The 25,790-nt window shown below is 47.7% G+C and overlaps 3 protein-coding genes across 5 annotated transcripts; 2 read left to right on the forward strand and 1 right to left on the reverse strand.

Moving 5' to 3' along the window:
* The first annotated feature begins 1,726 nt into the window (after positions 1-1,726).
* Positions 1,727-6,920, forward strand: LOC100822257 (F-box protein SKIP28). Of its 3 annotated transcripts, none has more exons than XM_014901029.2 (3): positions 1,727-2,204; positions 5,643-5,745; positions 6,386-6,638. In XM_014901029.2, exons 1-3 carry the CDS (start codon positions 1,851-1,853, stop codon positions 6,487-6,489), a joined length of 561 nt encoding a protein of 186 aa, XP_014756515.1. In that variant the 5' UTR covers positions 1,727-1,850; the 3' UTR covers positions 6,490-6,638. The 3 variants fall into 3 exon arrangements, with proteins under 3 accessions (XP_014756515.1, XP_003574503.1, XP_024316987.1); XM_003574455.4 differs by having other exon boundaries at positions 1,754-2,204; positions 5,643-5,959; positions 6,386-6,920; XM_024461219.1 differs by lacking the exon at positions 1,727-2,204 and adding an exon at positions 2,244-4,949 and having other exon boundaries at positions 5,643-5,959; positions 6,386-6,920.
* Positions 6,921-11,601: 4,681 nt separating this feature from the next.
* Positions 11,602-13,105, forward strand: LOC100830949 (transcription factor MYB20). The gene is made up of 3 exons (XM_003572166.4): positions 11,602-11,872; positions 11,964-12,093; positions 12,213-13,105. Exons 1-3 carry the CDS (start codon positions 11,740-11,742, stop codon positions 12,808-12,810), a joined length of 861 nt encoding a protein of 286 aa, XP_003572214.1. The 5' UTR covers positions 11,602-11,739; the 3' UTR covers positions 12,811-13,105.
* Positions 13,106-17,123: 4,018 nt separating this feature from the next.
* Positions 17,124-20,080, reverse strand: LOC100821948 (protein TIFY 6a). Its single transcript, XM_003574454.4, has 7 exons — positions 19,795-20,080; positions 19,076-19,302; positions 18,684-18,970; positions 18,506-18,587; positions 18,041-18,398; positions 17,884-17,941; positions 17,124-17,761 (listed from the first exon to the last, which is right to left on the reverse strand). The coding sequence occupies exons 1-7, from the start codon at positions 20,072-20,074 to the stop codon at positions 17,557-17,559; spliced, it is 1,497 nt and encodes a 498-aa protein (XP_003574502.2). The 5' UTR covers positions 20,075-20,080; the 3' UTR covers positions 17,124-17,556.
* Between the last annotated feature and the right edge of the window lie 5,710 nt (positions 20,081-25,790).

Raw genomic sequence — 25,790 nt, forward strand, 5'->3', positions numbered from 1 at the left:
TCCCAGCGGCAGGCTGCGACGAGCCAAATGCATCGATCCACACAACTCACACATTCATGCATTGACACACAATTTCACACATTCCTCGATCGGGAAGAAAGAAGAAACGGAATTTTGTGGTGTTACCAAAATGCACGACACGTACGTAACGTAGACACACGTTCTTGGCACAGCATTGGACCACCGGCCGAGAAATTCGAGTGTGGCGCGCGAGTGCTAGCAGATAAGACGGAGACGTGTGCATACTGCATAGATGGAGATGGATTTGCATGCATCCGGTCCGACCCTATGCGGTAATTTGGAAAAAAAAAGTATATCCAAGAGTAAGATACATGGACCTTAAAAAGTAAGCGGGCTGCATTCGAAGTTAGAACTGGGCCTGCAACCTGCTGGGGAAACACGCTGGGCCTTATGCTGGCCCGTTTCCCGACGACTGTGTTTGTGTTGTATAATTCAGACGGACCCCCGTAAAAATAAGAGTAAATATCACGCAGCTCCTAATTTAGGACGAACCGTATCACAGAACTCCACCTTTTGGTTTTCTTATCACTTAAATCCGATAATTGGGCAAAAGTGTATCACAAAACCCGTAATCACGCTGTCAACGGCGCTAACACGGAAATTGACTCCGGACCCCACCTGTCGGTCTCTGTTACTTGGACTGGCTTAACCGGTTGGTTTTTAGGCGGTTCGGACTCTTCGGTCTTCTGCTCGTTCCTTCCGTCGTCTTCCTGCGCCGCAGGGACTTTGCCGGTGAGTGCCTCCAAGATCAGAACCCTGAAGCCGTACACGTCGGCCTCCTACGACAGCCGCGACGGCCCGGTACGCTGCTCCGGAGCGGTGTAGCCCCTAGGTGGGCCACGGCGTGGGCCGGGCTGAGGAGCAAGGCCAGCCCAAAGTCGGTGACCATGGCGCGTACTCCGCCGCGTTCGTCGTCCAGCAGCAGCACGTTGGTGGACTTGACGTTGCCGTGCGAGATGGCGGCGCCGCGGTACTCGCCATGGATGCAAGCCAGCCCCCGCGCCGCGCCCAAAAGCAGCCTGACCCGGCTCGCCCAGCCCAGCGGTGCCGGTGCCGGGGAAGAAGAAGAGGGGTGGAGGTGGCGGTGGAGGCTGGATCCGGGGAAGTAGTCGTAGACGAGGAGCTTCTCCTGCTGGGCGTAGTAGAAGGCGCGGAGCAGGACGAGGTTCGGGTGGCGGAGCCGGCCGATGAGATCCATATACCGGCGGAGCTCGTCGCGGCCGCACGGGTTCGTGTCCCGGAGACGCTTCACGGCCACCGTTCGCCTGCCGGGGAGCGCCGCTCTGTACACTGTGCCCAGGCTACCGCGGCCCACCACCTCCGCCGATGCCCGGAGATACTCGTCTAGCTCGAACTTGCACTTCTTGGAATTGGATGTCGTCCTTCTGTGGACGCCCGGAGAACAGAGGGGAAGAGCGCCGTCCCGAGCGAGCCACTTATGCCACTCCCGTGTCCCGACCAGCCCGAACCGGCCTAAAAAACCAACCGGTTAAGCCGGTCCAAGTAACAGATACCGATAGGTGGGGCCCGGAGTCAGTTTCCGTGTTAGCGCCGTTGACAGCGTGATTACGGGTTCTGTGATACACTTTTGTCCAATTATCGGGTTTAAGTGATAAAAAACCAAAATGTGCAGTTCCGTGATGTTCGTCCTAAAACAGGGGTCGTGTGATATTTACTTTTGGAAAAAAAAGGACAACTCAGACGGACCAAGCTCACATTTGGTTTCCGTCTCCGCCCGCGTGCTATTCATTCCTTCCTCTCTGGTCTCTTCCATCTTCCAAGGCACAATTCCCCTTGGTCAAGTCAAGCTAAACTGTCCTCACCACACGATGCTTCCGACCACGGCGACCGCCTCCACGCCTCCGCCGGCACCGGCACCGGCGCCGGCGCCTGGCGAGCCGCACGCTGCCCTGTTCCTGGCTCTGGGCTACATGCGGCTGCCCGACCTGCTGGCCTGCTGGCGCGTATGCCGCCTCCTCGGCGAGGCCGTCGCGGGGGACCCCCTGCTGTGGCGCCGCGTCACGGTGGAGCCGCCGCTCAGCAAGCGGTTGACCGACGACGCCCTCCTCAAGTTGACGGCGAGGGCGGAGGGCACACTCAGGTCCCTCCACCTCCTCGGGTGCTCCCTCGTCTCCGACGCCGGCCTGCTCCGCGTCGTCGAGCGCAATCCGAGCGTAACCGAGGTATTTGATGCTCCCTGGCGCGTGGTTATTTCTGATTCAAGTGTGTGAGACTGTTAATTGGTGAATGAGTTGCTTGCTTGCGCGTGGAATCGGTGGCGCACACACAGTGTTTGTTGTTATGCCTGGCTCGGTGGTTGATTGGGCTCATTTTCCATTACTAGACGAGGTCCATCTCATACACTGGTTTGAATCTTTGCCCATACAGGCTAAAATCGAAAAGTCATATACTCCCTCCGTTCCAAATAAGTGATGTGGATTCTATAAAATACACGTCACTTATTTCGGGACGGAGGGAGTACTTTATTTTATTGCATTGGTCCCTTGGTCAGGATGATAGGATTAGCTTTGTGGTGCTATCCTCACATGTGGCTGGCACACCTGGTAAGGCTAGGATGTAATAGTTGTACGTATTTTGCTACTGCTGTATGACTTACTGGAGATCAAATCAAGACATATCATATATCTAGGAGCTTTATGTTTTGAGTATTGCTAGTCCAATCTTATGTACGGAGTATTTGACACAAGTAGTAGTCAGTTGCAAAAGTTATATTGCATAAAATGTGTACTGACATGTACAACAGAGTGAAGAGCCCATGGCGAGCACCATCCTTAACTGCACGGATGTAAATTGAATAGGGATAATGTGATGAAATTTGAAACATCAAGAAAATGTAAACGTAAATTATTTAGAGGACAGTAAGAGATTAATTTGGTTATTAAGAGGGTAACTAGTGCGTGAGTGATTTATGGACGCAAGGTTTCAAATTATTTTCTCATTTATGGATGCAAGGTTTCAAATTATTTTCTCATCCATCAGATCATTCTTTAGTTTTTTTATGGACTACATTGGTTTGATCAAATCTTAACTCATGGTGTTTTATATTTTATTGGTATAGAAATATCTAAGTTACTGGACTAAACTAAGGACCTCAACGGAAGCTTATGTAGATTTTCTACTTTTCCATTTTCCTTCTTGTTTATCAATCACCAATCAAGACAAGCCAGGCTCTTTCATCAACTGATTGAAGATCAGTTAGTCCACAGTAGTTTTTCTTTTACGGCAAATCTCAACAAGGTTAATTGTTGCTGGTGTAGGAGATGATTTATTACCATCATGAAGTCCGATTCTATTTGTGTAGCACATTACTCAATCAACTGCAAGTGCTAGGTAGCCTAGGATGCTGGTTTATTCCTTTGGTTCCTATTTTTATCCTGTGATATGAGCGGTGCTAGTGATTCCATTCGGTGCTAACATGCATGTTAGTGGCAGACTCTGGTGGTCTTTTCTTCTCATCCTGTCAGTGTCTCACTATAAACAAAAATAAACAGGTTCGTGTGACCTATAACTCCCTCCACCCACGCACAAAGAATATAAAAAATAAAGAAATAGAATTCTATATAAATCTTGTGGGAGTTCTGTTTGGTAGGAATCTGGCATAAATATTGGTCTTACAGGAAATGTAAGAAAACAGAATGCCCTTGAGAAAAGATCGAAACATGAAGAAACAAAGGAAACTGGAGTTTCTCTTCATTACTTTACTCTTTGGGATTTGCTTAGTTTGCCACTGGACAGTTGCTCATGTTCTTAAATGCCATTGCAAAACCGTCACTTCTTGTATCCTACTACTCAAAACTATATGCCAGCCATCCCCTCCCATGAACTCTCCCTCTTCACTCTATCCATCCATCTTTGTCTGACTGTCTCCCTTGCTAACTCCCCACTTACTACTCCCTCCGTCCCATATTAAGTGACTCAAATTTGTTCAAATATGGATGTATCTATGTCTAAAAAGCGTCTAGATACATGTAATAGAAAGTCACTTAATATGGGATGGAGGGAGTACCAATCTATGCTGATACTGTTCGCCAAATCCACTTCCATGGATGGTGTTTGTGCAAGGGATAAGGCAAAAAAGAAACCATAGCTCCACGGTTATCATTTTTTCCGTTTAAATAAAACTAGCCGACATAAATAATTTTATTTTTTTGAAACTACTCTTTGTGTCCTATTTTGTACAATTGTTCATTGAATGACTTCTTTTAAAAAAGAACTTAGCCATCAACCTTTACATCTTTAATCGTTGTATTTGTGAACCACCTTAACTATTTTTCCTTTTGTTAGTTGATACTTGCTGATTGAACTTATGTTAGACGATTTTCATTGTTGTTAACTTAGTGCCATTGAATGCTCCGTTTTATGCTCAAGATGCATATCATTGTGGAGTGTTTCTTTTTCCCCCTTTTCTGAATCAGACGAGTTCCTTGTGAAACCACTGCATATGCAGAGCCCATGAAGGGTACATATAGGTTACAGATCCTGCTGGGCCTCTCTCCCTCACTTTCCTTGGAACAGGATCTCGTCATGCTTCAAGATTTTTTTCTTGCCTTGGGTAATTGTTACAGTGACTAGGTTTGTGGTACCTGCAGCCTCTACTGCATTACTAAATCTCTTTACATAGTTTATCAACGGGACCCTTGATAGATTTGGATTATTTTTTATTCTTTCTACAAAATGCCGGAGCACTTAGGCCACTGGAATGGCAAATAATTTCTGATGTTACCCTCAACTTGGCTTCATGCTTGGGACACTGTACTCTGTATGTTATATATTGGACTTTAGTTAGTCTTCTTAATGTACATTAATATTTTGCTATTTAAATAAAGAGAAATGCAAAAGTAACTATGGAAACTGCAGAAACTTGGAGATTACTGAAGTGCAATACTATCCATCTAGGGCTTTGCATGGTTAGTTTGCTGATTGCCACTATAAACTCCTCGCGACCTTTTTAACTTCCAAAATGAAGAGGGTTAGCAGGTTAAGCATACATGAAGTTTATTTAAACTATTTTATTTTAAATTACATAATCCATTAATTGATTATCACTGGCATACAACCTTTTCCTTTGAAAACCAAATTATAGGCACTCTCCAAATACGAAAAGTTTCCTTTAAAAATAATTCTCCCTAGTAACATGCTGTGAACCCATATTGAGTTACTAATGCAGACCAGTTTCATCTCAACTTTGTATGGAATATCTAATGGGCTTGTTAAGTTGCTACTTTTGAATTGTGGGAAAGATTAGGAGGTTTTAGCCAAACAAAAGTGAGAAATACTTGTGTGAGATGATTACCACATGGAGCCTTTCAGTTATCTTAACCAATGTTTATTGGTCTTGTTCTTTAATTTACATAATCGATAATTTCCAGCATTTACAGTTCTTCTATATTTGCATGATTGCTACTTTATTCTCACTGGATGATGGAATCATGGTTATATGATTTTATTTATATAAACAAAAGAATCCTGGTTATACGCACTTGAGAAAAAATGTAGTTACTGTAGAGTATAACATTTACCGGGGACTCTTGCTCACTTCTTATGCAGTTGCTGCATAGACCTCTAGAGGCTCTCAATCTAACTTACTATTTTGCTTGCAGCTCTATGTGCCCAAATGTACAGGCTTGACTGGTGATGGTGTGGTGAAAATCGTTCAACTTCTGGATGAACAGAATGGAAATACAAATCGTCTCCGGCTCCATGGTATTAGCAGAATGACTAAGCATCATCTTGATATTATCAACTCTCTCATGTGCAAACGTAACCCACAAGTTAAAGAAGATGGACGTCCACTTTTCTACAACCATAGAGTCCATGAAATGCTCAACACTAATGATGAACGCCCTATTGATGTTGATGTCTGCCCTATGTGCAAAAACGTGAGGCTGGTATTTGATTGTACAAGGGATGACTGTAGGTGTGTACCTTCTGATCCTTTGAATTTCCTTGTGATCTTCTCTTTAGAAATTGCATTTGCAGTGTATTAGACTAATTGTCTTTGTTTTGACTGTTTTTATCTCGTTAGTTTAGATTCATCTTCGATTGGTGATGGTCACAAGAGTCAATGCACTTGGATATTTGCTCGCCATTTTGCCCTCTCTTGTGGTTGTGGAATAGCTGACTCGGGATGTCTTTTTTATGGTTACTTTTGAATAAATGGTCCCAAAACTCATTTATTCGCCCCTATGAGCTACATGAAAGCAACTTGATGTTTATTTTTGTTTTGTTGCTCTTGTCTTTGGAACAAATGATCCAAGTGTTTGAGCATTCTTGTGACTCTGACCAGGCCTATTTAAAGTAAGGTTAGGTGCACCTCCATTTTGATATTTTGGTTATATTTCAGGAAAGCGGAGTACAGCTGGTGCCAAGGCTGGTGGTGTCGAGGCTGCTTGTTCTGCGTTGCTAGATGCGAAAACTGTGGTGGCTGCATTAGTTCAGAGGATCTAAGTGACGCTTGTCTTGCTTGCTCAGACTTCATGTGCCTGGCTTGCTGGCTTACGTTCCCAAAATGTAGCACATGCAATCGGCCTTACTGTGAGAGGCATGGACATTTGATGGTCCCTTTATCACTGCCTGGCCAGTTTTCCTGCCACCATTGCATGGAGCTCAACTCCTCGCTCGAGAGACAGGAAGAAGGCTATTAGAAGGGAAATTATGTTCATCTTCTGTAACCACAAGTACTTGCGTCCGCAGATATGTAGCCAGTGTTTTTGCTCAGCATCTACTTTTTTAGATAAAGAAAAGCTCCTCAGGCCTCTGTTCTGGAACCAAAGATGCACACAGCCAGAGCATTTGCGTGCCTGATGCGTTGATCCTATGAGAGAGTAAAATGCACTAACAGTCCCTGCTTCGGCGCGCGGCTCGTTTTAGTCCCTCAACTCAGGATTTGCATCTTTTAATCTCTAAACTTGGTTTAAGCGCTCACTTTCATCCTTAATTACGGACGCGTGCGAATTCAACGTCGCGTCGGACAGTCAACCCTGCCAGCGTGGACAAAGAGAGAGCGTTGGAGGTTTCCCGCTAAGTGTTATTTTTTGCGCATAACCCCCCAATAACGTTCTTATTTCTGCAAATCTGTCTTCCACCTGAAACATATAGAAAAAATTCCCCACACCTCAAATCCCTTGATCCCAGTTCATCTCCTTTCTCCCGTGCTCATCTCTTCCCCCCGATTTGATTCCCGTGCTCATCTCCCCTCTCTCGTGCTCCCGTCCTCTTTCCATGGCAACCGGCTTGACCTCTAGTTCCTACCGTGTGCCAATCCGGTGCCTCCCTATCATCAAATGCCCTTGATGCGTTGTTCGTGATGTGAAGAAGTACACCACGAAGATCGATTTGCACGGCAACAAGGGTCAGGATTTCTACAAATGTCCGAATCATAAGGTCAGAGTGATGGAGTAGGCTTCAGTTTGTGTGGATTTTGCTCTCTTTTTGTCTCCAATTTTGGCTCTTCTTTGCTGATTTGTTCCCATTTTGGTGTATTTAAGGCTGGAAAAGGTGGATGCGATTTCTGGAAATGGGGTGATGAGTACGAAGCTTATCTGGTTTTGCATGAAATTTTGCCTAATTTGGAATCTGACAACTATGTGGAATCAAAGATGCATGGTGGAATGACCAAGAGACAGAGAAGGAGGGAGGAAGGAAGGAAATGCAGAATTTGGCAAGATTGTCATGTTGTTGACAGAAGTTTCAGATGTTGTAAAGCAAATCCTATTGGCTATGAAGCTAGGTTTAGTTATGATAGGATTTCTTTTTTTAGTTCAGGTCATAAGTCTCATTCAAGGGAAGTAGTGGGTATGATTACTGTAATGGTATAATTTGCAAGACTGAGTCTTTTGGCTATGAAAAAAGAATTCTTCATCGACATGCTGTTGAATGGAGCAATGTTATGCAGTCATTTATATGTGCTTTTGAAATTACAAAAAATTTAAATGAATGTTCTGAACATGCTATGGAATGGATGAAATAACATGCACAGGTCTGAATATATGACAGTTAATCAAACATGGAAGCATTAATATGACATAAGTGGTCACACCCAAAAGATACTTAATCAGTGCCTTACAATCATCAGTTTTAGCAAACCAAAAGCATAAGTTCGAACTAAACAGTGCACATGCAAATCATACAAGCATCACAAAAGACTACAGGCCAGCGAGATAATCAAACATGGTGGGTTACTTTTTCTTTTTCCTTGCTTGTCCCTGACTTGTTCCCTGGCCATCCCATGATCTCTTGCACTCCTCCAAATTCGCACACGTGACGTTTAATTCATGCTGGCAGGGTTGATTGTCCGACGTGGCGTTGAACTCGCACGTGTACGTAATTAAGGATGAAAGTGAGCGCTTAAGTCATGTTTAGGGATTAAAAGATGCAAATCCTGAGTTGAGGAACTAAATCGAGCCGCGCGCCCAACCAAGGTACCCTCGGTGCATTTTACTCTCCTATGAGACTAGCTGAAAGCCTGAAAGATCCGTCAAATGGAGTGGCTGCAGGCTTCACTGACTTGGGCAACTTGCTGTCTGGTCTGACAGTCCAATGCTCCCAAATGGCTGATACAAATGGATTTTAGTTTACTTTGAAGGCCACTGTTTGAACAAGGATGACACCACATTATTCACCGTGACTGACAATGTTGCCCCTTATAAATGTATAAACAACGTTCTGTATCCTGATTGGAACACGCCTCTACATTTGCATCAGATTTCACAAGGGAAAAAGATATTTCTCCTGACTGAACGTGGTTAGTCATTGAGTGTGCAGATTAGTTTCCGAAAGAATTTCATAAACTCAAATTCAACATACAATCTCGTTGCACTTTGTTCATGCTACCAAAATCTATACCACCGGTCATTGTATCAGTTGTCCCTGTAGCTCCGTTAATCCGAGAAAAAAAGTTCCTCCTGTACACATCACCATCAAACCCCCACCGACTTCGTAGAGTACGCGGAGTTCAGACCATGCAAGTCCTCGACCTAGTAATGAGACACACTGAAGACGTATGGTTGTTCCCATTTCACGCTCAGAAATGTACTAGTGTCGACCAGCATCGGACTTCAGGACCGTGTTCAGTTCACGCCCAGAGATGTAAAATCAGTTGTCGACCAGCATCGGACTTCAGGAGATGTAAAATTAGTTGTCGACAAGAGCATCGCACTTCAGGAGTCCGTGATCATCGTGATTCCGTAACCACACGAAATCAGACGCCATCAGAACACGTGGTGGCACCTGATGGTCTGAAAACGTCCACGAAAAATTCCACACACAAAGGAACCTAACTGCTGCTGCTAGCCTACTGGAGTGAGTAGTAGGAGTGCTACCCTTCACCAGTGCGTTCCAAGGCAAGGCATCAGCTAGGCCAATCCAATCCCCTGCTCCTTGCCATGAACTCAAGTGAAGGCCATCTCTTCCCCACACACAAAAAGAATACAGCAGCTGCAGCAGAAGCCAGCGACCGGCCGTCGACGTGAGGGTTACGTATGTATTCCCTCCGTCCCAAATTAACTGACTAGATTCTTATACAAATTCAGGACGGAGGGAGTATAATGTCCATAACTCCGTATCCTAGAAGAGCCAACCACCGGAGTGCAAATCCACGAAATTTACATGAGCACTAAGCCGGACACACGCGTCGGCCGGATTCCGGTCGCAGAGGGAGCGCCCGGACCTCGAGTCTTCCTTGCTTCCTTTCTTGCATGCTCCGGCCGGCCGGCATTGGTTGGGACAACACCCACAATCTTTGGACCACCACCCAACATATGAACTAGGCCATCGATCTCTCCCTTTGCGTGGAAGTGGCTCCCTCGCGTTGCCATCGGCGTGGCACCTGGCCGCACGCCCGGATCCGTCTTCACCCTTCAGGTTGCTGCTAGCCGTTGCTGTCAGCTTAATGACTCCTCCTTTTATTTTTACTTTCAATAACTGTGCAGTAGTGTGGTTGTAAAAGGATCGTTGACAGCACCAAAAAGCGCTTCTTCCCTGTTACAGTACAAACGATAATAATGTCTTGGGGAATACTAAGTGGTAGTATGTACTCCAATAATCATGCATGCATGGTGTTTGTATGTTTCTGGTGAGCGCGAAACGGGACCTCGCGGGCGACAGCGAAACGCGGTTTACCGACGGGTCAATTCTGAGGCTATCACTGTCCACGGGAGTATTTATTCATTATCCTGGTGTTTAAGATATGCTTATTCAGATTCTGACTAGATACTGGTCTACTAGATAGATAGGCTAGTGTGAGAGAAGAGAGAAGTGATGAATCGGACCACCGTAACCCCTGAATTGACCTGCGAGTTCACATTAAGCTTGCATGCACTTCTTGCTTGCTGGAAAAGTCAGTCAACAAATGAAGTAAACTTTTTTATTTTTCTGATGAAAAAGTAAGGGGGTTGTGATTTAACCAGTTCCTGAGATGAAGTATTGGTGTTTTCTAGCTGTTGGTGAGTGGACCAGTTGCATCTGAGGTCAACTAGTACAACAAAAGATTAATAAGGTTTACTGTCTGAACAGCTTATTGCTACAATTCACAACTTCTTTAATTACCACTGGTTTTTTTTATTAGGTAATGCTCATTTCATATTTTTACCGTCCAAATCCAGCCCCAAGTCTTGGTCATCCCACTTGCAGGAACAGAATGAAGAATGCTTGGGGCATGCATGCTGCTGGCACAATCTTGTATTCTTGTGAGCGCTCCATTAAAATGATGTCATAGGGAAGTTCCATTTGTTGACAAAACAAGTGATGAAAGTGTTGACCTGTGTGTGGATGGCATCATTCAAATTTTGCAGCTTGTTTGCTTGCTTGCTGCCAATTTTCTGTCAACCGAGCAGACTGCGGCTACAAACGTCTGAATTGCTGACCAGTGCTATGCATGCATTTTCGAAAAAAAAAGGGAGCTATGTATGCACATTCCGTTGCAATAGATACCTTATGGTATTCCGTTTTCCCATCCGCCCATGCTACAGGAAGCTAAGGACCTCTTGTATCTGAAGTTCTAGAACAATGCCTGAACGTTCTTCAAAAGAGGACAATGGCCAAAAATTAACTTGCAGCTAGAGGTCAAGGTTCACAATAACTGCACAGGCGTAGCACAGGCTGTAATTAAAAGGGAGAAACCTAGTCGTCGATCCAGTGGTGAAGTATTAACTCACGTAAAAGGCTAAGATGGACAGTTTCTTCAAAAAGTAGAAAATCATCGAAGAGATAAACTTGTTATCTTAGAACACAAAAGGAAAGGAAAGGAAAGGAGGCTTTGTAGTGCAGCACTTGCAATTGCAAAGCGAAGCAAAAGGGACCGGAGAGCAGAAGCTCCGATCTCAGGTTGGCACGTAGCTAGGCTGGATCGGCCACTGCCGACGACCGGCTTCCCTGGCCCACCACTCAGCCTCACTGGCCCGCCCGACACGTGTCCATTGGTCACGTCACACACACGCCGGGCCGCAGTCACGTACGTAGGCCTTGGAAAAACCTTGGCGATTACTACATTCAGACATACCATCAGTTAGTTGCTGGCTACTGGCTAGCTAGCTCGCCCCGGCCGCTCCTTATAAAGGAAGGTGGGCATTGCTCCTTGTTCCTTAGCATTGCTCTTTCCTTCCTTTCTTTGCTAGCTGCTCTAGCTCCCTTGCCTGGTGGTTGCATTTTGGACTCCAAAATTTGGAGTTAGAGTTCTTCTTGACCAATTAGTAGAAATCAATGGGGAGGCAACCGTGCTGCGACAAGGTGGGGCTGAAGAAGGGGCCGTGGACGGCGGAGGAGGACCAGAAGCTCGTCAGCTTCATCCTCGGCAACGGCCAATGCTGCTGGCGCGCCGTGCCAAAGCTCGCCGGTGCGTCGCGGCCGGCGCATGAATATCCATCCCAGAAATTTCTGGTTCTGCATAATCCTTATGAAAATTCTGTCTAACATACATGTTCCAGGGCTGCTGCGGTGCGGGAAGAGCTGCCGGCTTCGGTGGACCAACTACCTGCGGCCGGACCTCAAGAGGGGCCTCCTGTCCGAGGCCGACGAGAAGCTCGTCGTCGACCTCCATGCCCAGCTCGGCAATAGGTCCGGATTAGTATTATTAACGATACTATACCAAAAGACCATCCCCACCATATACTATATGCTTTCTCAAAAAGAAAATATTATCATTGGTAACTGAAAGTTGTGTCGGAATAAAATAGGTGGTCGAAGATCGCGTCGCAGCTGCCAGGGCGGACGGACAACGAGATCAAGAACCACTGGAACACGCACATCAAGAAGAAGCTCCGCAAGCTCGGGATCGACCCGCTCACCCACAAGCCCCTCCCGGTGCCGGATCAGAAGCTTCCGGAGCAGGAGAAGAAGACGGAGTCGACAGAGACAGGGACGGACCTGCAGAGAGATGGGGATGATCAGGAAGAAGAAGAGCTCGTCCTCCTGAAAAAGTCCCCCGGGTTCTGCACCGACGACGTGCCGATGCTCCACCCGGACGAGATCGTGGTGCCATTGTCACCGCCGCCACCGACGTCGTCCTACTGCTCCTCGTCGTCGGCGTCGACCAGCTGCGACGACGGCACCACTCTGTTCCCGATCATGGACATGGACTGGCCGGACAGTGGTACCATGTGCCTGATGGGGCTGGAGGACGACATGATATTCATGGCGGCGCCGTGGGAAGAGGACTGCCTGCTGGCGCCGCAGCCCCAGTCGGCGGACACCTTCAGCGCGTATCAGTGCCAGAGGAATAGTGCCGCGTTGGTTGAGCAGCAGGAGGCATGGAACAAGCTTGAGCTCTTCTAGTCGCCAACTAACTAACACCTGTGTGGATTAAAATTTACAGTGGAGTACGTACTTTAATTAGTTGACTGAAACTAGATATGACAGTTCGCTGGCGTTAATTAATTACTCCAAATTTACAGTGGAGTACCACGTACGTACTGCTTCCTGTGAACCTAAATAGTGTATAGTACTACTGTCACGCGTTAATATTATAGAACTCACAACGTCAATAGTGTCCAGCGTGTCTGTACTCTGTACACACCCATGTAACCAGTTGTGAAACACTCGGTCTGAACAAGAAACTGCATTTTCACAACTCGGTAACTGAACAAGAAACTGCATTTTTAAATGTTCGGCATCTGCATTGACTGATGCACACGTGAAGTACCAACGGTTTCACACATTTAATGAAAAAATCGAGGCAACGCTACAAGAATCGAAAAATTACAACCCATGCAGATGTCGATAATTTGCCGTTTCCCCACCGTTGCCCCATCTTGACAACATTGCATGGTGGCTGACCTTGAACCACTAAGGGGGCTGCGCGAAACGAGAGGGAGTCGCGACGGCAGGGGCAGCCAGAGGAGGGGGTCGCAGGGCCAGGGGCGTCCAGTCCAGAGGATGCTCCGGCACGCATTGCCCCGTCAAGTCTGTATAGGAGCTCCAACTTCTGCCTGTACCACTCGCAAAACACCAGAACCGCAAAAGGCAGTTATTTTATGCCTTTTTAAGGGATTTGCTAGAAATACTCTTATTACGGCTGCCATGACAAAAGCCGTGCGCATTCTGCTCTAGGATATAGACATTCATGAAAAACTTTGGCCTGCGTATCATTATCCACATGACGAGGATCACCAAGGTACCCAATTTGACGGTGGATTCCTTCTTTTAGATTGCTTAATTATACTAGAGATCTATCGTTGGATCAACATTATTATTCAGTCACTGGCGTAGATCTCCTTGTCTGGATCGGACACCTTTCGCAGCCAGTAGTCCTGAGCTGAGTGAGCTCATGATGAAATCATGCGCACGTACGTAGCAACTGCGTCCATCCGTCCGTCAACCGATCTGATTATACCTTGTTGGCTTGCAATCAGTCACCAGTTTCAGTCTCTAGCTTGATCCCAGTAAAAGTCTCCTGCTTTTGGTCATGGACTCGCAAGAAAAATACAAGAACGACAAAGTGTCAATTACATTGAACATTATTCGTATGTACTGTGTAGATGTAGATGCTTTGGATTCTTCTTTCTTTTCTTGTGGCGGGAAAGATGCTGGGGAGTCTTAGTCATGTAGATAATCTCTACTCGTTTGAAAGGTAAACTTGTCGATGTCTTCACAGTTTGCGCAGATTTAGTCTCCGGTTGTTTGTGGACAGCCCACATGCATGGTGTGTGTTAATTTCTCTTCAGTGACTGTATAGTACGGAGTAGCACATATGGCTGTCCAGTTATATGTTTTTGTTTTTCGAAAAGGAGGATAACCTGGCCTTTGCGTCGATCGATGCACACAGTCATCAATTGTTATGATCATTCAAAGTACATGTCTCAAGATTATAGCAGAATACAAAAGGATAAAAAATCGACATCCTTCCAACCTAAGACCTGCGCGTCACCCAAACCGGCTGAAGAACTTCCGTGCTATCGTTTCCAAACGGTTGCACCCAAATTTCATAGACCCCTCCGCCCCCGTCCGAAGCAGTGGGGACCTGGTACAGAGCCAGTGGGACACCTGAAGAACAATCCTCAAGAAATTAGACACTTTTTCGTTACGAAAAACCAAATCATTTCTGCAATTCCAAATAGACCAACAAATCATACAAACCCCTACAAGAATAAGCGATTTAATTTTCCCAGTCCCTCAAGCCACCGACCAAACATATTAGTGATACATAAGGGAGGAGGTAAATTGAATGCCATAAAGACAGATCGCCACACCAAACACGCCATTGGACACTGAGAAAACAAATGTTTAATGGTCTCATCCTGATCACAAAAAACGCATTTCTTGCTACCGCCCCAGTTTTTTTTGGCCAAATTATCTTTCGTGAGTACCACCCCATGACATAAATACCAAACAAAAAAATTAATTTTAAGAGAAACCTTAAGCTTCCAAATAACTTTTTGCCGGAATTGGTACGGAGAATTAATAAGTTATATGTTAATATCAGATTACCGGTTCCTAGTTTTCTTCCATTTTGTTCCAAAGTTTGTTTAGGAACAGTGTTTGGATGAGGTGGTCAGTCATGCACCCATGGCAGATAGAAGGGAAACATCAGAAAATATACTCCACAAACAGATGGACATGCGTCAGACCATATAGTAGTAGTTGCATATTTTGCATAGCGAATAAACTAAAGCAGATTTAGCAGCAACCAACCAGGAGTGCACGCCTGGATATGCATGCGAGCGTCAACCCTACCAAAACCGCTCGCTTTCGATCAGGGGGACAGATAAGAGTATTATGATGCTACCCTGTGTGTTTTGGTGCCATGGCTAATGATTTGAGCACCCACCAAACATCCATGCATGCATCTGTGTTTCAAATTATGACTTTGCTTCCTTTGATATACTGAAAGGAGCTGCTGGTTAAAGCAATATATATCTTCGAGGTCTCGCAAAAATGGAATATGTCAAAAGGGATTATACTATTGAGTAATTTAATTTCTCTTTCAGCCATGTGTATATGTTGAACGATGACAACTTCCGATCCAACAATCTTCCGTGAGACCGAAATTTGGTAAACAATATAGTAGCAAACCACCCTATATATCCTAATTGATCGATATTCCGAGACATCAAAATTCTGCGATGTATATGTCTCCACTGTAGTACTTTTAACACAAGGACCAGCCACCAAGTTTCGAGAGAATAGTGACTTGGGCGACGACCTCTTTGAGATCGATATCTAACGCTCTTCCGCATTTTTTTGGAATAAACGCGATATCATTTTTGAAATCTTAGAATGAACCCGATGTCTCGCTTTAGAGAAGTTTACTTGGGCCTAAGTTGGTAGTTTGAAATAGACCTGGCATGGGCCGCAAAGAACTAAAGAAAGCCTTGTTGGATTAAAAATATATAGCTCTTAAAATGTTTATACCTAGAAAATGGTTAATTCAATACACTTCTAATGCCAAAACGGAGTTTTTACAGGTCTGTGTTGACACAATTACATGTCAACCATACAAGTTACTCTCCAATTCATAAAAAATGTGATCCACTTACTACAAACTTTATATTAATTTAGTATAAAATGGACGACACTTTTTATGAATCCGAGAAAATAGTTTTTAGAATCCAAAATAAATTTCAAATTCCAAGTCAAACTAGACGTAAAAGCGTTCCTCGCCAGAAAAAAAAAGAGAGAGCTGTTGCCCGTAGTGGGATAACGAATGTGCTGTGCGAACCCCACCGACGGATATGGAAAATCGAAAAAAGTTTAAAATCTTCTGGACATGGCGTTTTGCCGCGTTGGGCGTGGCGACGCTGCTGCTATGCAAGCTGTACCCGTCTATCAGACATGCACGCGCGCCGGCCGGCCACGATCGGTGGAGCTAATATTAAGGTCGAATCGTGTTGACGCGGCAGCGCTCCGGCGGTGGCCGGTGGGCCGGACGTCGTGCGCGCGTCTCAGCGTCTGGCCGTAGCTATAGAGCGTTGTAGAAAATAGAATATTGCTGATGTCGGTTATGACGGATTATATGCGTTTTCTGGATATATGTGCCACACTGCCACGTACTCAGGAGATTTACCATTGCTCCAACGTTATTACAGCAGTACATCACATCAGAAGTAAATAGCAGTACATTACATCAGAAGTAATTTAATCCCGATTTAAAAGCTTTCAATTAGTTATCAAATTCTGTAAGTCCTTGATTAGTTAGATATTACGTATACCAATTTGTTTTTTACAAATCAAGTAAGTACTCCAATTAGTATCAGAAATATAAATACTTGAAAAGGTTTTTCAAAACATAAACAATTAAATGCAAAATTAAATATGAAAATAAATTTTTAAATGGAAGTAAAAAAGTAGCAGGACAAAAGTAACAAAAAACGAAAGAAAAAATAAGAACAGTAGAAAACGAACACGAAAAAACCGTACGAACTAACATGGGCCGGTCTGAGCTCCAACTGCTGTGGGCTTACTGTAGAAGAAACTGCATGGGCTTGGCTCAACTGGCGTGATGCACACCGTTGTATGCTTGTATTCTATAGTCGCTATTCTAGAGACCGTGCATCATTGTTCTAGTTAAAAAAATGCAACCATTGGACATCAAGCACAGTAACACATGGTCTAGCGTGTAGCCAAGGATCAACTTTGTGCTAGTCAACAGGTAACGTGTAAAAATGGCCTATAAATTTATCCATCTGTTCTTGAATTTGTACGCACAATTACATAAGCCAATATGTAAACCTACAGCTTAGTAATAACCAGCTGTACCATTACATACGCTAATCTGTAAACCTATAGCTTAGTGAAAACCAGCAATGTTCCTTGCTCAAGTGCACTACGGTAATGGCGCAGGGCAAAAATTTAATCGAGAACAGCCTCGAACCTGCAATGTCAAACAGCTTGCCTGCTAAGAGCAGCTATAGCTAGACGGGCACTCAACGCATGATGATCTGATATCCTCATCTCCTCTTATGATCAGATCACCTCTGTATCAGTTGAATGCAGTACAAGAGAAGGCGCCTGGTTTTATGTCGATCAGCAGGCTCTTGCTGACTTGCTGAGTCTATAGTATGGACTATGGACAGTGGCCACGTTTCATATCTGCAACTTTGTGCTTGGGAACTTCTCGCTGCCGAAGCTGATGTTCCTGGGGAGCCCTATGCTTGTCGACTCCTCGCCGTTGTTGCTCGACAGGGCAATGTCTGTGCAGGATGACTTGCTTGGCGTGCTGCTGCTACCCAAGGTGTCGTTGCTCTCTAACGGGCTCTTCGACGATGGGTATGGCGCGACGATTGAGACTCTGCACAAGAAATAACACGCGTATGAAATTTAGTACAAAGCGACGCGTTATGAATGTAACAGGTTTCAAGAGCATTCAGATACAGCTTGCGAAGTACAATCACCAAAAACATGATTTTATACCTTTCCTTTCGCTTCTCCAAGAATCGAGCAAGTGATGCTTTCCGAGCTTGAGGGACAGCTGAAACAAGAAACATAAATCAATAAAACGATCTCCCAGGTAGTTCATCCCGGAATATGAATTGAAATAGCAACAGGCTGGTAACCACCGTATATGTACCTCTTGGCGCAATAGCTTCTGCAGCAGCATTTGCTTGTGGCATCGGTTGGGACGATGATGCCTGAGCTACGGGAGGAACAGCTGAGGTTATGGCTGCAGATGCCGGACCTGAACTGTCATTGTTTGGGATAGCTGTGCTCCTGGGGAGAGTCACAGCTTGTGAGACGACAGTAATTGGACTTGAAATGCCTGATACAAGAGGCACAGAGGTCTCCGGTCTCTGAACTATAATCCTTGCAGGTGAAACCTCAGGCACCATAACTTTTACATTAGCCGAAACAGGCAAATCAGATCTCTGGGATACAGTGGGTGGGCTTGGAATAGACGCCCTGCTTGCCAAAACCATAAGCTGCCGAGCCTGTCATTGTTAAAACACGATCAGAAAACATATACCTACTTATATAGCAAATGTTTTGATATATCAAAATGTTTTAATATCAAATGTTTTAATTCATGCAAAGCTACCTTGTCGACCGGGACGTCGAACACATTCACCGAGCCGTTGTAGAATATAGTCATCTGTGGCGCCTTCGGGTTCCGTAGGTCCCTTTGCAATGCAACCAACCATGTCAGCACAAATTTCACTTTGCAGGTCACAATTATGAAATTCAGCAATCGTGTTAGGAGCAGAAACTATATCTACCTTGTGCCGCCGTACACGCCGACCTTAGAACTAGCCACGGCATTGTTGTTAGTAAAATACTGATTCCTGAACGGGACACCACTGCCTGCAGCAGTTGGGAGGCTCTGTACCCTGACCATCTGATTGCCCGGATTGAACGACATCGGATGGTTGAACGACCTGGATCCACCCTGGAGATGATGGCCTGGCACGGCATAGGGATCCATGCCCTGTGCACAGTGCCCATGCACCGCGGCGGCGTACTGCCGCGGGTTGCTGCTGGCCTGGCCGTCCAATCCAAACTGCCTCTGCAGAAACCAGGTCATGTCAGAGTGTCAGACTGCTAGCTCCAAGCCTCCAAGCATGTCAATGGCAGGAGCAAGATAGCGAGAGAGCTCGGAGCAGATGCAAACCTGGTGATGAGGCATCGTCACAGGGGAGCTGGCATGATGCTTCTTGATGCAGTCAAAGGAATCGCCGGCTGGCACAGCCGGCGGTGGCTGCCGGAACCCGGAGAAGGAGAATTGGTCGAGAGCGGCCTCCTTGGAGTCCTCCCTGGCGCCCGCCCCCGCCCTGAATGACATGAACGCCGGAGCGGCGCCGGCTTTTGCTTGGAACTGCCACTGTGCCGCCGGGTAATCTGAAGCACAGACAACTCGAATCAGTCAGCGGTTGCAAGATAAAGCTGCCACAGAATCCGACACACGCGTGAGCTAGTATAACCGAATCTGTTTGCACATCAAGCATGAACCGAAAGGCAGTGAATCATGCACGGGACGGGAGCACAACAAATTCGTCACGATGCGAACAGATAATACTCCGTAATACGGCAGCGCCGCTAGTAACTGTTGCAGCGGAAATTATTACAGAAAAGGGAAGGAAGGAGGGAAGAAAGGAAAGGCGTGGATTCCGTGTCCTATCGATATCATCCCCCCCCAAATCCGGCAGGGCAAGCAACCGCCGGATCACATGCCGAATTCCCAGGTGAAATCACGCATCATCACCATCGCCATCGGCATCCCCGACGAGGCAATTATAATAATTAAAGAAGATATTCCTTGCTACGACGAACCAATCAGTTCATGGCAGCGGCGCAGCGGCAGAGAGAAGAATTAAGCGCACACAAACGGACCTGATTCCGCCCTGCAGGCAGTCGTCTCGCTCTCCTCCTCCTCCTCCTCCTTCCTCCCAATCGCGCCCAGGAAGTCCCTCTCCATGTAAGAAGAAGACGAAGAAGACGCCGCCGCCACTAGCTCGAGAATCGCCCAACAGAAAGAGAGCCCAAACTTTTTCTCTGTGAGGCCTCTCTCGCTCTCTGCTCCTACGGCGGGCGGTGCCTGCTTGACTTTTCTCGCTTTTCCTCCGTCTCTCTCTCTCTCGCTAAAAATGTTTGCTCCCGCTCCCACGCTCATTTATTCTCCGCGAAATTTAGGACCGGGGAAGGCAGGCAGCCATGATTAGTTAGTTAATCTTCTCGGCCCCATTATTAAATTAAAAATAAAGACGGGCTTTTGGCTGGCGGTGGGCCCGCGCCCCGCCCACCGGTTCCGCGCCCGGTCGCATCGTCCCAACCGTACTAGTACTACCCCCACGTGGTTACGCACATGCGCGCCTATTCAGGCCCCGCGACAATGAAAGGCGGGTCCCGCCTAGCGCTGGTCCCCAGTGTCATGGAACAGAGTCTTTTCCGCCCACGGCGGCGCAAGGATCCCGTGGAGTCCTGTGGGCCCGAGCACGTGCGCGGGGGGCTGACACGTGGGGAAGGGGCACACGAGCGAAATTGGGCCGGGTTATCTGACCGGTGGGGCCTACGGGTGGTCCTGGATTGTCTGTGGGCGGGTGGTGGGTGGATCAGGTGTGGTAGAATAGGAGTCGTGTGCATAGTGGGGGTGGCGTGTTGTTGCTGTTGAGTAGAGTATTCTTCTTCGGCTTCCGCTGCTTTCGTTGGATCTGTTCCTTTTGGGTCTCTTTGACCCACCACCATGTGCGCACGACCCAGTTTTTTGTGCTTCGTTGGCTCTCGATTCTTTTCATATTGTTTTTTTTTTTTGAGTCGAGGACTTTGATGTGATGGATTGTTTATTTATCATCGTGTGAAAAGACAGAATGTCCCTCGGGTGAGCGAAACATTGAGATACTGATAGAATGGAGTATAACGCATTTTCTGAAAAAAAAATTGAGCAGTGCTTGACGTACCGATTTTCATACTCCCTCCGTCCAACAGAAGATGTCTCAAGTTTGTCAAAATTTAGATGAAATTAGACATAACTCAGTGTATAGATGCATTCAAATTTACTTAAAGTTGAGACATTCTTTGTTGGACGGAGGGAGTACAATAGTTCATATCAGCCACTGATCATATACAAGGGGCGGACCCAGGACAAAAGATGACGGGTGACGAGGGGCTACCTCGGCAATACCCTGATTCGAGGGTTTTCGACTGAGGAAGAGCACGAGGTGCACCAGCGATCTCGTTGACTAACAAGGACTAGGGGAGTCGCAAGATTTACCCAGATTCAGAGCCCTCGGAAGGTAATACCCCTACGTCCTGCTTTTTGTTTATTGTATTGATCGAGATTACAGAGAAGCTACGAGGCTATGGTGCGCAGATGAATCTCGCGGATGTGTAGAGGTTACCCATTCCCGACTCCCCCTCCTAGCCTTATATACTGGCGGCTAGGTCTCGGCCGTGATAATCGGGAAGGTTATAATCAAATCAGTTTATTCTGGTACGAAAAGATTATGCTCATTGGCTTGATCCGCACTTTGAGGGATTCGACCTGCATATACTTGATGGGCCTTCGAGTGGACCCCCTGCTGGGCTGTATCGGGTATATGAAGATTGGGGACTCGAAGGGTCATTCCCTCGTCAGTTAGCCCCCGAGTCCCTGTTCGAGGCGTAGGCTCGGGTAGGGACTCAAGAGTTTTTATTTCAGTTATTTGACTGTATGTCAAGATGCAGATAATCTTCTTGTTTTGAATGTCCATCGGTCGATTGACTCGAATGTTTGTCAGACCCGAATTTTGGGAATTTCTGACCTGTGGCTCGGAAACCACAGGGCGTTTCTGCGAATTGTACTGATACTGTGTGGGATGGTTGGGTAACGCGCCTGAAATGCTCGATCGGTCGAGTCCAGTTGATTGCACCGGGGCAAAAACTTTGTTAGCATACATCAGCACTCGAGTCCCCAGGCTCGAGCCTGGATAGCTGGCGGTATTCGAGTCAAACCTGCCGGGGGCTTTACAGACTCGAAATCCAGTACTGTGGGGCGATCAACCAATGCGTCCGTTGGGATCTTTTCTTCATGCAAGTGCATGGATAATCTGGAATCGCCTGAAGGTGTTGATTTCCAGGCCCGATGAAAAACCATCGGGTCATACCTTCACGTTATGAACGTGGCTTCAGGTGTGTTTCGTAGTCTGTGCGACTCGGATATTGCTGTCGAGTGCCCATGAGTAGGGCACACTTCGAGTTCCTGTGCCGTCGGGTGGCAGCCCCCGAGTTTTCTAGAGCTTGATATGACGTCTTTGCTGACGTTTTGATTAAAGAGATGGTCTGGGCAGTCGATGGGATGTACCTTATGCTTTATGCACAGATTGAATTGAGTACTATGGATGTGGTCAGTTTGATTTGACCATACGACGTGCGCGAGATTTTAGGCGCAATAATAGCTGTCATGGGTTCCTGAACCGATGGAAGGAGAAACGGCTCGTTTTTGTTGGGGCCACGCGTCATACATAGATGTGAAACGCGTGGCATCATTCCGAATCGTGCGGTGGTGATTCCGCTCCTTCCTATTATCAATCATCTTCTTCCTGCCCCATTTCGCCCCCTTGTGTTCTGCATTCCATCGCAGCTTCCCTTTGCGCTCTGCTCCTTTGCTCAAACCTAGCCTCCTCTCCGTCGCTCTCGCTCCCCACTGCCATCGCGCGCTTGCTGCCATGGGCCGAAAGAAAATCTCCACTGCCGCCGGTGCCAGCGCCGCTGCTGACGGCAAGAAGGCATCTCGCGATGCTCCCCCCGCCTTGGACAAGAAATCCAAGAAGACTGCTGATGCCGTGCCTGGCGGTGACAAGATGACCGGGGAGTGGAAACGCTCCGGGATCTTGGCACGCCACTTCTCGGTGATGCGGAAGCACGAACTGATTCCAGGAGAAGACTCCGGCAAGGTTCGCGTCCCGAGAAATGAGGTAACTCCCCGTCCCAGGCCTGGGGAGCGAGTTATTTTCTACAATTTTGTTATTCGCGGCCTCTCTCTCCCAGTCCACTTCTTCTTCTATGCACTGCTGCTGGCGTACGGGCTTCAGATGCATGATCTGATGCCCAATAGCTATCTGCACATTGCGTGTTTCATCACGCTCTGTGAGTGCTACCTGGGCGTGAAACCCCACTGGGGTCTGTGCAAGAAACTGTTCATCATCAAGCGGCAGGGTAAAGGCGACTGGATCTATAAGACCGGCGGCGCCAACATCCAAGTTCATGGAGATGTTCAGTACTTGTCCCTTCATCAGACGAGTCGGTGCAGCAGTGGAGGAGTCGGTGGTTTTACCTCCAGGACGAGCTAGTTGACGGCAAGGATTTCAGCCTGCCCAAGTTCTCCGCTACTGCTCAGGTGAGGAAGTTGAAGTCTTGGAACCACGAGCTGACAGCCGAAGAAGATGCAGAGGCCATTGTTCTACTGAGGCTGGTGGTCGAGCTTCAGCAGACTCCCGAGAAAGAGGTGAGTGGTCTGCAGCTTATCGCTCTTTTCATGAAGAGGCGGATTCAGCCGATCCAAGCTCGAGTCCACTCCATGTGGGAGTACTCGGGGCCGTCAGACTCCACTTGAGTCTGTGCGCAGGAGCTGTCGGACGAGGATCTTCTGACTCGAGTAAGGGTGGTCACTCGAAAGGAGATCACCTTGGAAGATCTGGAGTTGCCTCTGCCGCCTTACAGACCCGATCGATCGTGCGAAGAGGTGATTTTTACTTGCTCACTCGCCACTTATTACTCTGCAATTTCCATGTTAGTCTTTATTGAAAAAGTGTTGCTGCAGGGCTATCAAGAGCTTATGAGCCAGCCTCCATTGGACGAAGGAGTACCAGTCGATGACGACGAACTGGTCGACTGCTCCAACTCCGACGCCCTTTATGAGGATGACGTGGATGAAGATGACCATCAATCACACAAGCGTGGTCGGTCGAGTGAGGCGGAGCAATCGACCGGAGATTCTTATCAGCACGAGGTGCCCGAAGAGCCGATTCCTTCGAGTGACACAGCCGCATGCGACGAGCCGAGGCCCCGGTCACCATCTCCGTCGGCTCCCCTGACCAAGAAGGCCAAGGTTGCTGTCAAACCGAAGGGACGTCTTCGTATCTTTGATGTGTCGTCGAGTGGCTCCTCCAGGTACGCTTTGTTAAAAAACCATTCCTACCTGCACTACCCGGAAGGGGCCCTCCCATTTCGGAGACAACTTGTTCCCGGCCTTCGTTCCTTGTATCCGGCACAGGACAAGGTCTCCAACCTCAAGCTCCCGGGTACGGACTCGCCTGTCATGATAACGGCGGAGCCCCTGCTGATAGCGTGCAGCTCGTACAGTAGCCCGGCATCGAAGTTCTTTGATGAAGTTAAGATCGTCAACCCTCTGCTCGTGTTGGCTATGCTTGCCGTACGCGCGTACCTGAGGGGATCCATGCTTGAGCTCGAGGGACAGCACCGCTTCTGCCCCGTAGACAAGGGCGAAAGGAGTTTCACTCGTTGCCCGGCTAGGTGTGGTCCTGGTTGACCACAACACGGGCTGGAGTTCTTCAATCCAGTGCTTCCCGTGGCCTTTGAGCTTGTCAAAGGTTCTCTTCTTGAGCCCCCGCAACACCTTTGCGTTGGCTCTCTCCGCCTGTCCGTTGCTCCTCGGGTGAGCAACAGAGGCGAAGTGGATCTTGGTGCCCATGTCCTCGCAGTAAGCTTGGAACACTGCGCTCGTAAATTGTGTGCCATTATCGGTGATGATGCCGTTGGGCACACCAAACCGGCACACAATGCCCTTGAAAAACTTGATGGCCGCCTGAACGGTCACCTTCCACCCACTTGGAGAACTTGTCATGGCCACGAGCAAATACTCATAGCCACCAACCGCTCTCGGCAACTTGCCGACGATGTCCAACCCCCAGACCGCGAACGGCCAAGAGGATGGAATGACTTGCAGGGCTTGCGCCGGCTGATTACTCTTCTTTGCATGGAATTGGCACGCCTCGCATGTCTTGACTAGTTGTTCGGCATCGGCTAGTGCTGTAGGTCAGGAGAAGCCGTATCGAAAAGCCTTGCCGGCCAGAGCCCGGGAGGCCACATGATGCGAGCATGTGCCTCGGTGTATATCTTCCAGGAGTGCGCGCCCTTCGTCTTGGGGTACGCAGAGGAGTTTTACTCCGTTTGCACGCCTCCGGTAGAGATTCTCGTCTACCCGAGTGTACATCTTGGCTTGCTGGGCTATGCGCTCCGCGGCAATGTCATCTTCAAGAAGGTCTTCCCCCTTGAGGTCGCGGGCGATGTCCACCGCCCAAGGTGGGGTTTCCCTACTCATGCATGCCGCCACATCGGCAGCATGGACCTCCGCTGTTGCGGGGTTCCTTCGAGTGCCGGGGGGGGGGGGCTTCCCCGGCAGCTGGCTTGGGAGTGACTGAAGGTGCAGGCCGCCTGTGCCAGAACACTCCCTCCGGGACTTTCCGGCGCTCTGCTGCCCACTTGGAAAATTCATCAGCTGCGAAGTTATCCTTGCGTTTGATGTGCTCGAATCACAAACCCTTGAACTTGTGTTCTAGCTTGCGGACCTCGTCCACGTATGCTGCCATCTGCGGGCAGTCGTAGTCCTTGTTAACCTGGTTGATCACGAGTTGGGAATCCTCGCGGACAACCAGGCGCTTAATATCGAGGGCGATTGCCGCCCGCAACCCAGTGAGCAACCACTCGTACTCAGCCGTGTTGTTGGTGGAGTTGGGGAAGTCGAGTTGGATGGCGAATTTCAACTGGTCCCCCGTGGGTGACTCGATGACGAGTCCGGCGCCAACCCCCTGCAGGCTGAACGCGCCGTCGAAGTACATGACCCAGTGGCCTTCGTCCAGCCCGCCTGGCAGGCTGGTCTCCGGCTCCTCTTC

Source organism: Brachypodium distachyon, chromosome 3 (assembly GCF_000005505.3).
Source record: "Brachypodium distachyon strain Bd21 chromosome 3, Brachypodium_distachyon_v3.0, whole genome shotgun sequence".
In the NCBI taxonomy this organism is placed as follows: Eukaryota; Viridiplantae; Streptophyta; class Magnoliopsida; order Poales; family Poaceae; genus Brachypodium; species Brachypodium distachyon.

Bases quoted from the DNA above. Each gene is read 5' to 3' on its own strand.
- LOC100822257 (XM_003574455.4), top strand. From the start codon at position 1,851: ATGCTTCCGACCACGGCGACCGCCTCCACGCCTCCGCCGGCACCGGCA. The intron at 2,205-5,642 runs GTATTTGATGCT...TTTTGCTTGCAG, and splicing joins GCAATCCGAGCGTAACCGAG to CTCTATGTGCCCAAATGTAC. The intron at 5,960-6,385 runs GTGTGTACCTTC...GTTATATTTCAG, and splicing joins TGTACAAGGGATGACTGTAG to GAAAGCGGAGTACAGCTGGT.
- LOC100830949 (XM_003572166.4), top strand. From the start codon at position 11,740: ATGGGGAGGCAACCGTGCTGCGACAAGGTGGGGCTGAAGAAGGGGCCG. The intron at 11,873-11,963 runs GTGCGTCGCGGC...TACATGTTCCAG, and splicing joins CGCCGTGCCAAAGCTCGCCG to GGCTGCTGCGGTGCGGGAAG. The intron at 12,094-12,212 runs GTCCGGATTAGT...GGAATAAAATAG, and splicing joins CATGCCCAGCTCGGCAATAG to GTGGTCGAAGATCGCGTCGC.
- LOC100821948 (XM_003574454.4), bottom strand. From the start codon at position 20,074: ATGAGCGTGGGAGCGGGAGCAAACATTTTTAGCGAGAGAGAGAGAGAC. The intron at 18,588-18,683 runs GTAGATATAGTT...TGCATTGCAAAG, and splicing joins GGCGTGTACGGCGGCACAAG to GGACCTACGGAACCCGAAGG. The intron at 17,762-17,883 runs GTATAAAATCAT...TTTCTTGTGCAG, and splicing joins TTGGAGAAGCGAAAGGAAAG to AGTCTCAATCGTCGCGCCAT.